The 16210-nt window shown below is 43.4% G+C and overlaps 1 protein-coding gene across 2 annotated transcripts in view; it reads right to left on the reverse strand.

Moving 5' to 3' along the window:
* RBBP6 (RB binding protein 6, ubiquitin ligase) overlaps positions 1 to 13490 on the reverse strand; it is a 36810-nt gene extending 23320 nt beyond the window's left edge. Inside the window, exons 1-4 of one of the 2 annotated variants that reach the window (XM_044452512.1) lie at positions 12847 to 13490; positions 8777 to 8876; positions 2519 to 2557; positions 2162 to 2198 (exon numbers count right to left, since the gene is read on the reverse strand). In XM_044452512.1, coding sequence (XP_044308447.1) covers positions 2162 to 2198; positions 2519 to 2557; positions 8777 to 8876; positions 12847 to 13012 — 342 coding nt within the window. In that variant the 5' untranslated portion in view covers positions 13013 to 13490. The remainder of the gene's footprint in view (positions 1 to 2161; positions 2199 to 2518; positions 2558 to 8776; positions 8877 to 12846) is intronic. The other variant, XM_044452513.1, reaches the window with a different exon arrangement.
* Positions 13491 to 16210: the final 2720 nt, after the last annotated feature.

The following is a 16210-nucleotide window of genomic DNA, read 5'->3' on the forward strand; positions in this document are numbered from 1 at the left end:
TGCTGATTATATCAGATCCAGGACACCTTTGTAAAAATGATATTAAAATTATTGGACACTACCAGCAGCATTGTCTGCTGTATCACAGAAGTACTATTCTAAGGAATGGCTGAACCTGACAGCACAAAACCTAAGTATTTCCTTAAACTGGATTAATTTGTTTCTATAGAACTCTTAAACTTCCCTCTATTTATTCTGAATTAGTCCCAATGCCAAGCCTTGACCTCAAACTTAGGAGTTTTGTTCTTTGAATCTTAATTCACACAGCAGCAGTGAAGCCTTTTTGCCACCATCCAAACAAACTTTTTAAACCAGGGGTCTCAAACTCGCGGCCTGCAGGCCAATTGCCGGGATGGCGGGGCACAGGGAAGGGGCCCTGCGGCCTTCAAAGCGCCGGCGGCGCCCGGGTCGGCCGCGGGATGAGCGGACCACCACCACCGTGGTGGTGGAATACTTGATGCAGCCCAGCCTCACCCACACTCTACTTCCAGCGGCCCCCAGATCAGTTGAGTTTGAGACCCCTGCTTTAAACCTTCATATGCAGAATCGCAAGGACCAATCCAACACAGAATTCCTCCTACTTCACATGTGATATGATATATGAATGACTTGGCACAGGAAATGGGAAGATTTCACCTGCCCCAGTGAACTACGCCTAAGTGTCTATTGTAGCTTTAAAGCAGGACTGAAACAACAGCACTCCAGTCAGCAAGCTTAACTGACTTGACAGAGAATTTTTACAGAACTGTCCCCATCCCTGCTTTAGATGGTATGTATGGGCAAGTAGACTAGGAAAGATTTATTGACTAGTAATTGTTTTGTATTTGTTTGCAAGCCTGCTTTAAGAAGTGGACAGATCTACAACGGCTAAACCCAGATGTTAATAGACATGCCAGGGAACACACAACTCTAAATGAAAGTTGAACTTTATTTATGAACATATAGTCTGTTTATATACATGCTAGAAAAAGAAAAGGATTGCTTATTAAATAAGAATGAGGTAAATGTAGTTTATACATAGCTACTATATTATGGTTTTGCATGGCTATAATCAGAAGCACCTTTGAAACATATATAACTAATGATCACATGCAGCCTATAGTTGAAACATTTTACTAGGCCACAAAAAGACTAAACATTTTTATTTAACCACAATTTCATCAACATTCTCACTAGTCACAAAGACGTGTTAGCCCAAGATCTACCTTTAGAAGACAAGTTGCTCTAGTCTAATCAAAGGTAAATCGGGCACCTTAGCTGAAATTCTGAACACTGTCTAGGATTATTTTGGCACAAGCTATGCTACCTAAGAAGGGTTTAGTTAGGCATACAATTCAAGAGGATATCAATGGCAAAATAAAGTTAAGGAATTTGGGGTGGCCAGGGAAATTAGGTGGTTTCCCCAGAAATAAGATAAAGCTGGGTTGTTATTCCAAAACATGTCCCATGTACAAGCATTTTGGCTATTTTATGTGCTGCTCACAGAAAAATGGAAGCAAGTGCTGGATTTTAGGATAGCAGTTCTTGTTCTAAGAGGTTTTCCATTCATGGAAATCATGTGAATTTATATGTATATCCCAGTGAACATTTAGCTGCACAAAAATGCCTTAGATGTTTCAACATATGTTTGAACCACAAGAGAAAAAAAAGTTTAACAATACGGTTTTTGATAACATTTTTTCAAAAACCATTAAGGGAAATATTAAGAACAAAAGTTAAGTAATACAATGTGATAGTGGCAAAAAAGATACGTTCCAAATGTTTTTATTTCAAGAAAACAAAAAGCACACAACAACCTATACAAACATACAGCTACTAACTAGAGACACACAAATGCAGAACAAGGTAATCACGTTCAGCAGTGCAAACCTTAGCTTACATGATCTATAAATGATCATACATTATCTGTACAACACAAAGTCATACAGGACTTCAATATGCAATACAGTGTGTCACTTGGCACAAGTGTTGATATTTACATTAAAATAATCTGCATTGCTCATTATACTATATTGAATCAAAATACAAAGTAGTTACAATATCAATGCATGTCTACGGGAAATAATTGAATATTTTAAGAGGTAGTTTATTGCTGTATTACTGTTTTAAAATTAAGCAGAATGTGTAGAAGAAAAAAGTGTGAGATTGTGTTTTTACATACTGCTTTTGAAGTTCCACTCACTGGATCAGTTCGGCTTCTAAAAAGGGAAAATAGACACTGTCAGAAAAGTAAAGCATATCACACAAAGTAGAGAAAGCCACCACCACGGATACTACCAGTTCTTATACATGTTTTAGACCATACCCCCTAAATCTAAAGAAACCAAGGCTCTGATTCTGCAGATAAATGACATGAAGTTTGTACGGCCTACAAGAACATGTCTAATGAGATTGAACATGCACAAGGTTAAAGAGGCCAAATCCCCACACCATGAATAAGGTGGCCAGCCTGGCCGGGAAAACCCCAGTTGCATAGGGTAGATTGACTAAAAGTGGTAATAGTTGTCAAAAACATCACCTGAGCGGAGTGTCTAGGGTTCTGTATAATTTATGAGTTCTGTGATAAAGAAAAAAGGTCTTATTTACTCAAACTTGAAGTCCTAAATATTTCACATTTAGAATTTTGTATTTTCCATGAACTACTGGTTTATTAAATACAGAAGTATCCCATAGTCTTGCAGCCATGCCAAGCATGCTAACAGACGGGTATGAATGGCAGAATTTTGATGAGCAGGCAGCTACTGAAGGATCAGATCAGTACTAACAATACTGCAAAACTCCATTTGGTTATAAATTGCAATATAAAATACAGTATTTTCACAGCCTCTTCCAACTTGTCTTAATTTCCTCTGAGAAGCCAATTATACGCAAACACTTTGTAACTTTGAAAAAAACTGTTTGCTTCACTAAACATGGATTCATTTCCAGAAGCACAGCCATGTTATATTGTTGCATCAGAAGCACCTTAAAGACTAACATACGAATTCTAGGCTTTCATTTGTCCACCTCATCATATGCATGGATTGTATTAATTGCCTCTCCCACCACTGCACAAAAAGTATCCCATCTGAAGTACAATAAACAAAGACTACGTTCTGAAGTAATGGGAAACCATGATTTCCTACAATGCGAACGAGCCATGCTGCACCACAGGGTCACACATCATCTTTCCCCATAGCTGGGAAGAACCTGGAGCCTCATGACATCCAAATTCAGAAAACTGTACTTCAGGCTAAGGTTTGAGAGAACAAACTTGCATTTGAATGGGAGTTTGAGATCATAGCTTCTTCTCACAATCTATACCCTAAACAAGTAATAGTTCTACATTTGGGTATCACAGCTGCTCTTCACTGAAAACTGGAAGAAAAAGAATGTATATAGCAAGCCTAAGGCTGATCATGGCTCACATACTGGGAAATTATGGTTTCCCACTAAGGTTTGAAATGGGTTCAATATATTTGTTACTAGGATTAAAAACATCTGCAACACATACCTTCTATATTTCTCACAGGCTAATTAACAATTTAAAATATAACCGGCAAACAAAAAATATACACAGCTTTATCTTTTCAAAGAATTATCTGGATTCCCAACTATTGTATTATAAATTTCATCATTTTAGCAGTTGATGTTCAGTCTTATCAAAGAAAGCAGTAGTACTAAACAAATTTTGGCCTCATTTGTCATCTTTAAAAGTGCAAGAGTAGAGTACAGAAACATACAAATCAAAGCTGCAGTATTGGCCTTCTTCGCCTTTATTTATTTATTCATTTCATTACCATGACATCCATCAGCCAAAGAGGCTTTCTTGGACAGTTCACATCCATGAGTAACACTTTGCTAGTAGGGCTGGTTTTGCCATGTAGCAGTCAAGCAACTGTTTTCAGGAAGCACCGTGGGTGGTGGGGGAAAAACAGAGGATACTAGTTGGTGTCTGAATGATGTGACAAGATTTTAAATAATATCTCATCCCTAGCTTGAGGGGGAGTGGGCCTGCATTCTGCTTCAGGCAAGAAGTTCTAAGGTCACCTTTCTTAGCAGGTTGTAGTTCAGCATTTTCAGTCTTAACCTCATGTGTACTACCCTATTAGTAAGATAGCTGAAACGGGTACAAATTGTCTGTACTCTTAGTGGAATGTGAAGTCAAATGGGCCTTAGGAAGTTGAACAACAACAAAGCTAGTGGAGGAGACAAATTCCAAAGAAGGGCAATGCCAAAGAATGTTCACACCACCGCACCATTGCACTCATTTCACATGCTAGCAAAGTGATGCTCAACATCCTACAAGCCAGGCTCCAGCAGTATGTGGACCAAGAACTATCAGAAGCACAGGCAGGATTTCGAAGAGGCAGAGGAACTAGAGATCAAATTGCCAACATACACTGGGTCCTGGAGAAAGCTAGGGAGTTCCAGAAAAACATCTACTTCTGCTTCATTGACTATGCTAAAGCCTTTGTGTGGATCACAACAAATTGTGGCAAGTTCTTCAAGAGATGGGAGTACCAGACCATCTTATTTGTCTCTTGAGAAACCTATATGCGGGTCAAGAAGCAACAGTGAGAACTGGACACGGATTGGTTCAAAATTGAGAAAGGAGTTCGGCAAGGCTGTATACTGTCGCCCTGCCTATTTAACTTATATGCAGAGCACATCATGAGAAAGGCGGGGCTAGCTGAATCACAAGTTGAAATTAAGACTGCCAGGAGAACTATCAACAACCTTAGATATGCAGATGATACCACTCTCATGGCAGAAAGTGAAGAGGAACTAAAGAGCCTCTTGATGCGGGTGAAAGAGGAGAGTGCAAAAGCTGGCTTGAAACTCAACATTAGGAAAACTAAGATCATGGTATCTGATCTTATCACTTCCTGGCAAATAGATGGGGAAGAAATGGAGGTAGATTTTATTTTCCTGGGCTCCAAGATCACCGCAGACAGTAACCGCAGCCAAGAAATTAAAAGACGCTTGCTCCTTGGGAGGAAAGCTATGGCAAATCTAGACAGCATACTAAAAAGCAGAGACATCACCCTGCCGAAAAAAGTTCGTACAGTCAAGGCTATGGTTTTCCCAGTTGCAATGTATGGCTGTGAAAGATGGACCATCAGGAAGGCTGAGCGCCAAAGAATTGTGGTGCTGGAGAAGACTCAAACCAGTCAGTATTAGAGGAGATCAACCCTGACTGCTCTTTAGAAGGCCAGATCCTGAAAATGAAACTCAAATACTTTGGCCACCTAATGAGAAGGAAGAACTCCCTGGAGAAGGGCCTAATGCTGGGAACAATAGATGGCAAAAGAAGAAGGGGACGGCAGAGAATGAGGTGGCTAGATGGAGTCACTGAAGCAGTCGGTGTGAGCTGAAGTGGACTCCGGGGAAAGGTGGAGGACAGGAAGGCCTGGAGGAATGTTGTCCATGGGGTCACGATGGGTCAGACATGATTTTGCAACTAACAAAAACAACAACTCTTAGTAGGCTTTAAAAGAACAAAGGAGTGATTTAAATCAGTAATTTAGATCAAGTTCTCCCTTCAAACTTTTTCATATACTGCTGGAAGAATATTGCAGATCTGACTACTAACTCATGTTAAATTTACAGGTAAAGAGACATTTATACTATTTCACATCTTTAAAATATTCCCACATGGGGTGTGTCTTATCACCAGCACTCATGTTAACAGTCCAAACCTATACAGGCCTCCTCAGGCATAAATTCCATTGGGTTCTATGGGGCATATGCCCAAATAAAAGTATAGGACAGCAGTCCTCATAGGGGGCTGTTTTGGCATGCCTTCTCTTCTTTTCAGTGTTGCTCCTTTAGGTATCACTTATGGAATGGCAATGACTGATAGGCTGAAGCAAGGTACAGACTTCAAGAAAGCCAGTTTTAGTAAACTTAGAACAATGAAAAGTAAAGTCCCATGGCAAGTGACTCTAATGAGAAAGTGTCCAAGGGAATTTTGAAAAAAAAAAAAAGGAAACTCTACAGGTACAATTGCAAATCATTCCAACAAGGAAAATGAGTAGAAGACAATGGAAGAAGACCATGTGGCTTTTAAAAAGCTTAGAGAAGATCTGGGCCCAATGAACTCCATCTTAGAGTCATAAAGGAGCTGGAGAAAGAACTGTCAGAATCACTGTCTACTATCTTTGTGAAATCATGGGGCACAGAGGAAGTACCAGAAGACCGGAGAAGGGCCACTGTTGTTCCTATCTTCAAGAAAGGAAGAAAGAAGAACCTGGGAACTCTGGACCAGTCAAGACAGATATCAATCATTGGGAAATTCTGGAGCAGATTCTAAAGCAGTCAGTCTGCAAACACCTGAAAACAATGCAGTGATTCCTAGAAGTCAGCATGGATTTGTCAAGAACAAATCCTGCCAAGTTAAATTGATTTCTCTTTTTGATTGGGTAACCTCCCTGATGGACTATGGGAATGCAGTGGACATAATCTATCTGGACATGGGCAAAACTTCTAGCAAAGTGCCCCAGGATATCCTGAGTAGCAAACTGGTTAAAAGTGGGCTAGGCAGAACAACTTTCAGCTGGCTCACAGCTGGATCCACAGTTGGCTACAGAACTGGACTCAAAGCATGCTCATCAGTGGCAGCTTAAACTGGGGAGAAGTAGCAAGTGGAACAGTGCAGGGTTCAGTCCTGGGTCCAGTGCTCTTCAACATTTTTATGAACTGATTCAGATGAGGAGGTGCAGGGAACAATTGCCAAATTTGCAGGTGACACAAAACTGGGTGGGAGAGCAAACACACCAAAAGACAGAAATAAAATTAAAGATGCTCTTATACATTGGAGCACTGGGCTGAAAACAACACAATGAATGGGCATGTTTAGACTTGACAAGAGAGGACTAAGAAGAGATATGATAGTACTCTACAAGTGTTTGAACGGTTATCACAAAGGGGAAGGATGGGATCTCTTCTCAATTATCCCAGAGAATAATGGGCTCAAGTTACAAGAAAAAAAAATTCCAGCTACATATCAGGAAAGAAGTACTGACTATTAGAGCAGTCCAACAATGGAACCAACTACTTAGGGAGGTTGTGAGCTCTCCCACAGTAGAGGCATTCAAGGACAGTGCAGAGGGAGTTCTGCACTGAGCAGGTTGGACCTGATGGACTTCTGGCCCTTTCCAACTCTAGTATTCTATGATTCTATGACTGGAACACTTAGCTGGTGGAGTGCCCATTGATTTTTATATACCCTGATACATTGCATTTCAGTTTCAACAGCCTGGCCTTGTTTAGCCCAGTCCCATTTCAAACACTGAACAGAATGTGTTTTTGTACTAAGAGGCAGTGTGTTGCAGTGCTTAAGAGCTGGGTTCTAGTCTCCACTCAACCACGGAACTAAATTGGTGCCTTTGGGATATAAACATAATAAATTATATAAGTATGTTTCCACTGAGAAAAACTAAAATCTCAGAACTTTCAAAAAGCAAGAGCTGGCATCTATGCTTATGTTTATGTAAAATCAAAATGAATGGCTATGTAAAAAAGATAGATAAGAGAAATTTAGTCTGTGTGCATTTTTAATTATTTTAATCACATTATAACTCACATCCAAAGCACAATATTCTTTGTGCTATACCCATGGTACCTGTGGTCATGTGTTACCTGGAAGTTGGTGATTTAATTTCCAGGTATTAAACCTGGGACCAGTTCTTTTCTCTCACACACACAACCATTGACATGTTATGCTACTAATGGCTGAAAAGGTACAATTAATTACTTGTCACAGTAACACAATGCTCTTGCTTCTCACCAACCCCACCTTCAATTCATCCTCTGCATCATCATCAATTACATTTCTATACTGCCCTGCAGAGTGGTTTGCACAATTCATTTTGACAGCCCAAGAGGAACAATGTTTCAGGAACCCCTTATCAAATGAAGAATGCTAACCCAATTATAAAATCTGTAGACAAGGCCTGGTTTCTATACTGGATAACTAGGCTAAACAAACTTCTTTCTTTAACTTGCCTATACATGAGGAAGAAATTTGATTTCTCCAATTTAAACCAAATTCTGCCTGACCACAGTGAACCAGTTTAAAATTCTAAGCTGGTTAATCCCAAGGAGCCAGAAACAGGCAGAATTTATGAGAAGAAATATCTACAAAAGATCAGGGACTGCAATGATACATGTTAAAGTCCCATTTGACCACTAAAAGAATCCACATTGAAAGTAGTTCTAACTTTTCCAGGATAGCAAGAGATGTTCAAAATTAGCTCTGTCACCTGACTTCAGGAATCACTCTACAGTCACACACTCAGTATTTAAGTTCAATTCTGAATTACCTGCCAAATTCTAAGACTGTAGAAACATCAGGAGGAATACTATACATTTTGGATATAGATACACACACACACACACACACACACACACACACACACACTTAATTCCAATACTTTTCAAAGGATTTCCTGAAAGGATGCCGAGTCATTTAAAACTGCAATCAGTAAACTAAGTATCTTGTTGCCTCCAATGTCCCAAAAGTTTTATCTAAATATACTTGGATGGATTACTACGGACTAGTATCTTGATGAGCCTAGCCCATCTACAATGAATTTGTACAAAAAGTTTGATACAACTTTTGATACAAAATGATTTATAACACAGTTTTCTTGCATTACTAAACATTAACTACCAACATTCTAGAAGTAAAACATCTCCTTTCTAATTTCAATGAGAACCCATAAAAGAAATACTGCAGATGAGAACCTACAAATACTTATATTAGTTCTCAAAAGAAAATCCAGGCACTTACATGACATATGTTTTGCTTGTACATTTTACTCCACCAATAGGAATTCTTCTGACAATAACAGATGAGTTCTTGGGAATCAGAGCATTATCATCAGTATATTCTAAAAAGTGAGAGAGCACATGTACCAGGTAAGAATTCATATCTGAAAGAACTGATGTGGAATTTCCCCCAACGAACCAAGGAATCTGAAGACTTCTCAGCATTCCTAATTATGTGGGAGAGTTCGCCATTAACCCATTCTCATTTAGCCATTTGCAGCATTTGAGGGTCAATGTTGTATAGTTGTTAAGAGTGCTGGGCTGGGACTCAGAAAATCTGGGTTCTAGTCCCCACTCAACCATGGAGCTCACAGGGTGTACATGCATCAGTTACAGACTCTCAGCCCAACCTACCTCACCGGGTTGTTGGTATGAGGATAAGGATAATTATGTAAGCCACACTGAGCTCTTTGAAAAGGGGTGGAAGATGTGATATTTATTTTATATCCCACTTTTTTCTAATGAGCTCAAAGTGGCTTACACAATTCTCCTGCTCTCAAGCCTATCCTCACAACAGCCACCCTGTGAGGTAGGTTGGGCTGAGAATCCGTGACTGGCTCAAAGTCACCCAGTTGGCTCCATGGCTCAGTAGGGCCTAGAAGCCAGATCTGCGAAGTCCTACTCTCATGCTCTTAACCACTATGCCACACTGGCTCTGGATATAAATGTAAATGAATAAATTCAGACTGCTTCAATTTGTGTATTTTATGCTAATTAAAATGTTTCAGGAAGCTAATACACAGCCTACTCAAAACATGGAATCTAAATTAGAGGCACAATATAATACAATCAGAAAACATGTCAGGAGAGGGATGAGGAACAGATGGACTAGAACCCCCATCATTTCTGACCACTGGCCATGCTGGCTGGCCTGAGGGAAGAGAAATCCCACACCACTCAGGTTCCCCGCCATAGAATGTAACAGGTTTTAAAAGAAATAAGGGACGTCATGTAACAGGTTTTAAAAGAAATAAGGGACGTCTATGACAGAACACTCTGACGTGTCAAAGTGCATAAGTATTTGGGATGCAAATTATGTTGGTACAATTCTACATACACAAACCTATGGATTTCAAGTGCTAAGTATTACAGTCTACTAAAGAAAAGTTCCACACATTGAAAACTAACCTAATATCTGTAACAGTGCCTAATTATAAAATTATTAATATATGATTGTATAGTCAGAACAGCTTAAACTAAACCAATGCACCAAATTAAGAGAATAGCACTGCTATTCTCTTAAATATTAAATTAAAATTGGATTAATTTAATTCAGCAAAAACTGAAAGCCCAGTATGAGTTACTCATTCACACATTTCCTAAGCAATGGTGCAATTTGTATCACTTCACCATGCGGATGTACAACTAAATAAGAGTGCCATTTACAATTTTTCATTTCTACAAATAGAAATGTATTTGTATCTCTTTGCTGGACCACCTATGTTTCGAATGTTTTTTAACCTGCAGAAAGTATCTTTATACTCTACAAAATTTACACCCTGAAATTATTTCCACATAGGGTCTTTATTTATAGACAGCAGTCATTAAAAAATTAGGAAGTATGAGAAATTAGGAACCTGTGCACTGATCAATATCACATGCTCTTCTGCTTCACTCTGCCTTGGCTGATCCTCACAAAAAACAAAGAGAAATTAAGCACCTATTATTGATAATTCTAACATGAAAGACTGGACTACTGAATTCCAATAACTACAAGGCAGATTAGAGAAATTATTTCATCAAGTGAAAATGAAATTATGATTTCATAGGTGAAGTGAAAAATGATCAAGGTCATTATTTATTTCAATAGAAAAGGCTAGCTAACTCAACATACCTGGCTGAGGGCATTAATTCCAATTAGAGATTAAACAGAGTTTAACATTCCTATGATCAGATTATTGACTATTAACCAAGACACTCTTTGAGTGAAACTTAATTTTTACAATTAAAAATATAAAAACCTATTTTAAATTTAAAATCTTATTATACTTGAGTCATGATATTTGAAATTATCTAATACTGCAAATATTTGTCTTTTCTAGGAGGGCATTTAACAGTGTTATCAAAAAAGGACTAAAGCAGGAGAGTTCAATTTATTTAGTGAATATAACATGAAGTCTTTTGCACTCAATTCCCTTCCACTGTTGAAACTTGTTCATTATTCTACCATCCCAAGTTTGAGAGACAGCCAATGAATACACATGCAGGCAAATGATCACTTTCCTATGACAAGGAGCAAAAAATTCCTCAACCCTGAGCATTTTCCACTGCTTTATTTTTCAGCAGAAATGTTCCACTTCGTATGTTCATCAGTAACAAATGATGGATTTCAAATGCAAATACAGTGCAAGTCTAGCAGTTTCAAAGTTGTTCAGGTAATTATTCCCAGCAAACACACAAACAAATCTTTTTATGTCTCTCTGAAATGGAAATGCCCCAAGACCTCTCACAAAGGAGTTGAACATTACTGAAAGAAATGAGTGCTTCTCAACGTATCATGAACACATTTTGGGATGTTAGCATTAAGTATGGCAGCCTAACTCACACTAGTGTCCTCTATACTGACTGAAGGATGCTGGGAGCTTTAGCTCAACTTATTTGGGGGCATCGCGCAGGAAAAGGATGAATTAGTGCATCAACAATTTTCAGTACCTTTGATTCTTTCTTGGATTTAAACAAGAAGGGAAGAATGCACTTTTGTTTTGAATTTCCTTTTACAAGTATTCCAATAAAATGTGTACATAATATCACATTTAAATGCTATCTCTGTACCATCCTATAGCAGAAGCTCCCTGCATGGTTTACAACACAAAGAACCCAAAATTCATCATGTTAAGCTTGTGATAACTTTTCCTCAAATATTTCAAGTTCCCTACTTGTCATGTATTTAGTCAAAAAATTAACATCAGGTATTTCTAAACTTTGTCCCAATGCAAACCAATCATTTTCCAACGTAACTTAGCTAACTTGCATCAGAAAATTTTCTAATCCAGAGTTTTCCAGAATTTATTTAAAATGACCTGTTCTCATCAATATTAAAACATTACTTTCCTAAAGATTCACATACAGCATGGCTTAGCCTGCTTTTAGACAGGTCAGGTTGGTTACTGACAGGAGCAATGGATCTTTTCACATTCTGCCAGTACTGAAATGTCTGTCTAGAGGCCCATCACATACTCAGGGCACGAGGGGTGGACAGCCATTTCTCCTGGGCTGATTGCATAAACTTTTACGAATGAGCACATGCTCATTCGCCAAATGTGAAATCACAAACAATCCCCCAAATACTCATTCACATCAAAGCTCGGTATGTTTGCTTTCACACGATGCATTGTGTCGCACTACCAGGCAGTAAGCTCGATGAAATTTTACCTGCATTCAGGTAGTGCGCTGGCAACAGCCCCTCACCGTGGCAGAACTGCTTACGCAGGATGTGAACTCTTTGAACTGTCATTAGGTAGGAGCCAAAGGCTCATGACATGACAACTCTGTTTACCACCCACTTCCTCTGACACATCTGGGGCTGAGCTCTGCTTGCAAACAGGGCTCTGGGCTAACCAGGCTATCGATCAATCCGGGTGACAAAACAGAAAGCCATACTGGTCCTCACCGACGGATTAGTCCGCTTCTCGCTTAAGAGCGGCCTGGTATAAGCTATGAGTGTGGTATGCCTGTGGGGGGGGGGGGGCATGGCAGTTCAATGACCCTCCCCACAATCCTCCTCCTCCTCCTCCTCACAATTCGGAAACGGCCAAGTTCTAGCCGTCCACGTCGCCACCCCCCGCAGGTCCTTGGGACACGGACCCGCCTCGTGCTGCTCCACGGACACCGACAGGCCTCGATCGCTGAACGGCGACTGTGCGCGACCTCCGGGACAGCGAGGCCCAGCGAACCAGGGGGGAGGGCAGACAGATCCCTCGCCCGGCTCTCCTCGCGGGGGGCAAGGCCTCCGTGGCCAGGCGGCGGGGCGGGCAGGGCCGCGCGATCCGCCCGTGACCCTCGCCTGCCCCAAGCCCCCGCCCGCAAGCCTACCTTCTTTGGTCTGGGCGTTGGTGATCTGGAGGTCGCAGTCGGCCGCCTTGAGCTTCTCGCGGCCCATGATCTGGCGCTTGAGGTCGCAGAGCGAGATGTGGAGCCCGTCGAAGGTGACCGTGTCATAGTTGAGCTTCGAGGAGAACTTGTAGTGCACGCAGGACATGGTGGGGCGGCCGGGGGGCGGCGCGCGGCAGAGGCGGGCGTCGGCCGGGCGCGCGGGGCTGCCGAGGCCCGCTCGGGCGGCGGCTCTCCTGCTCCTCCGCCTCCCCCTGCTCAGAGGCCGGCTCGCCCCGCCATGGCCCTCGGCGGCGGCGCGGCGGCGGCTCCCGTCAGGCGCTGCGCCGGACGCCTAGGCCTCCATCATGGCGGCGGCTTTTCCGGCCCTCCCTTTCTCCTCAGGCGCTGCGGGCCGCGCGGCCCTGGCGTCGGCCCTGCGGCCTCCCCTGGGCTCGGCTCCGCGGCTTCCTCGGCCCCTCACGGCGCTCCCGCTGCTCCCGCTGCAGCCGCCGCTCTTCCTCCTCCGCTCCGGGGTCCCCGTCGGAAAGCCGCACGGGCTGCGGAGGGAGGGAGGACAAGAAGGGGAACGGCCGCCCCAAACGCACAGCACGCCTTGGGACGCGGTGCGAGCCAGACTCCGTGCTGCGCATGCGTCACAGTGCGCCACCTTCGTCCTCACGTGACCCTGCGCATTATGACAAAGGAAGAAAAGCCGCTCTTCCGGCTGGTGTCCTTCCTCCCTGCCAAGGAGGAGCGCGCCACGTGATCCCGCGCCTTCCTCCTTAAAGGAGCAGGCGGCGAGCGCGCTTTCCCCGGGCGGCGGGGGCACCTCGGCGCGCGGGCCCTGCGGGCTGGGCCGCCCCGGAGCGGGGCGCGCGCTCGCGGCCGCAGCGGCCCCGAGGGGCGGAAGCGGGTTTTGGAGCACGCTCGCCGTGCAGCAGAGCGGTCTGCTTCCGCTTGCGGCCGCGGAGCGAGGGCTGTCCTCGTAGGAGGCGCTTCCGCGGCTGCGCGCGGGCTGTGGGATGACGCGCGAGTCGCAAATTGCAACCCGAGCATGGCATTGCACTGAAGCACGAAAAGCGGAACGCTCGCGCTGGAGCAAGTTGGGCCAGCCCGCAGAAAAGCTTGGCGACCCGCTCCGCGCGCGCCCCTGGGTTACGCGGCGCGGAGCCGCGCGCGGGGGTCTGCAGAGCCGGGCCGCACGGGATTTGGCACCGGGCGGGGCTCGGGCGCTGCTGCGGAGAAGGCCCCTGGTCGCAGCCCGAGAAGACTCCCGTGGGGGGGGCTTTCGAAGGAGGGCCCCCGATCTTAGCGCCTGGGGGGACTGCGGGTATTGTGCTCTGACCGCTACAGTTCGCACAAGCTGCTGCTTCTGAACAGCCTTCCAAGGATCTAGTTTCAGGGTTACCAAAACCTGGATTATTGAAGCCAGGCTGTTCCTATGCCAGCTGGGGCTGCTAGAAGGCACTCATGCCTTTGAGGCCCCCTGGGCCTCGGGAGACCCAGGAGGATCAAAGGTCGTTTGTACTGAGCAAACATCTTAAGACCACCATTTAATCTGCATAACGTTGTCTTTAGTTGGTTATTGTGCTATAACCCCACACACACTACCATTAAAAAGGAATCAAAATGAAAATATAATTTTGAGTAAATTTTTAAAAATCCAGAGAGCTCGGCCTGCACATGGGTTTTAGCATGGGTTATAATGGTCTTACTGAGAACTACCAGAAGTACAGGCGGGATTTCGAAGAGGGAGAGGAACTAGAGATCAAATTGCCAACATATCATGGAGAAAGCTAAGGAGTTCCAGAAAAACATCTGCTTCATTGACTATGCTAAAGCCTTTGATTGTGTGGATCACAACAAACTGTGGCAAGTTCTTAAAGACATGGGAATACCAGAGCATCTTATTTGTCTCTTGAGTAACCTGTATGCGGGTCAAGAAGCAACAGTGAGAACTGGACATGGAACCACTAATTGGTTCAAAATTGAGAAAGGAGTTCGGCAAGGCTGTATACTGTCGCCCTGCCTATTTAACTTATATGCAGAGCACATCACGAGAAAGGCGGGGCTAGCTGAATCACAAACTGGAATTAAGATTGCTGGGAGAAATACCAACAACCTCAGATACGCAGATGATACCACTAATGGCAGAAAGTGAAGAGGAACTAAAGAGCCTCTTGATGTGGATGAAAGAGGAGAGTGCAAAAGTTGGCTTGAAACTCAACATTAGGAAAACTAAGATCATGGCATCTGCTCTTATCACTTCCTGGCAAACAGATGGGGAAGAAATGGAGGTAGTGACAGATTTTATTTTCCTGGGCTCCAAGATCACCGCAGACAGTAACCGCAGCCAAGAAATTAAAAGACGCTTGCTCCTTGGGAGGAAAGCTATGGCAAATCTAGACAGCATACTAAAAAGCAGAGACATCACCCCGGCGAAAAAAGTTCATACAGTCAAGGCCATGGTTTTCCCAGTTGCAATGTATGGCTGTGAAAGATGGACCATCAGGAAGGCTGAGCGCAAAAGGATTGAGGCCTTTGAATTGTGGTGCTGGCGGAGACGCCTGCAAGTCCCTTGGACCACAAGGCGATCAAACCGGTCAGTCCTAGAGGAGATCAACACTGACTGCTCTTTAGAAGGCCAGATACTGAAGATGAAGCTCAAATACTTTGGCCACCTAATGAGAAGGAAGGACTCCCTGGAGAAGAGCCTAATGCTGGGAACTATAGATGGCAAAAGAAGAAGGGGATGGCAGAGAATGAGGTGGCTAGATGGAGTCACTGAAGCAGTTGGAGTGAGCTTGAGGACTCCGGGGAAAGGTGGAGGACAGGAAGGCCTGGAGGAATGTTGTCCATGGGGTCGTGATGAGTCGGACATGACTTCGTGACTAACAACAACAACAATCTTACATGCTAACGTATAGAAATATAGAATATGCATGCAGTTAGTGCAATGAGGGTTAGTGTGATAACTTGGGTAACACTGTTCTGCTGAAGAATCCAGAAAGGATGTTCCAAAATCCAAACTCATTTCAGTTATTTAAAAAAAAATTCCTGTGGCTCCTTGGCTTTTGGAAGCTCATTTTAGGGACAAACCTGTCTTCTGCCTCAAGGGTTACCCCAAGTTTCCAAATGTACTCTTCCTGGAGGACCGAGTGGCAAAAGCAGGGGACACTGCCCCTTTCTACAAACCACTCCCGTGGGATTTGCTTGAAAGTCAAGTGCAAAGTGGCTTAGTGTGGCTTGGGAGACCTTGGTGTTCTATGAGATCCTGCCAGAGGACCAAAGAGCAGAGGGGAGGGGCATGAAAGAGGGACACAAACCTTTGCTATGCCTGATTATTGGTCAGCACAGAGTCATT

This window comes from Varanus komodoensis, unplaced genomic scaffold (assembly GCF_004798865.1).
Source record: "Varanus komodoensis strain SLA01 unplaced genomic scaffold, ASM479886v1 scaffold73, whole genome shotgun sequence".
Taxonomy (NCBI): domain Eukaryota; kingdom Metazoa; phylum Chordata; class Lepidosauria; order Squamata; family Varanidae; genus Varanus; species Varanus komodoensis.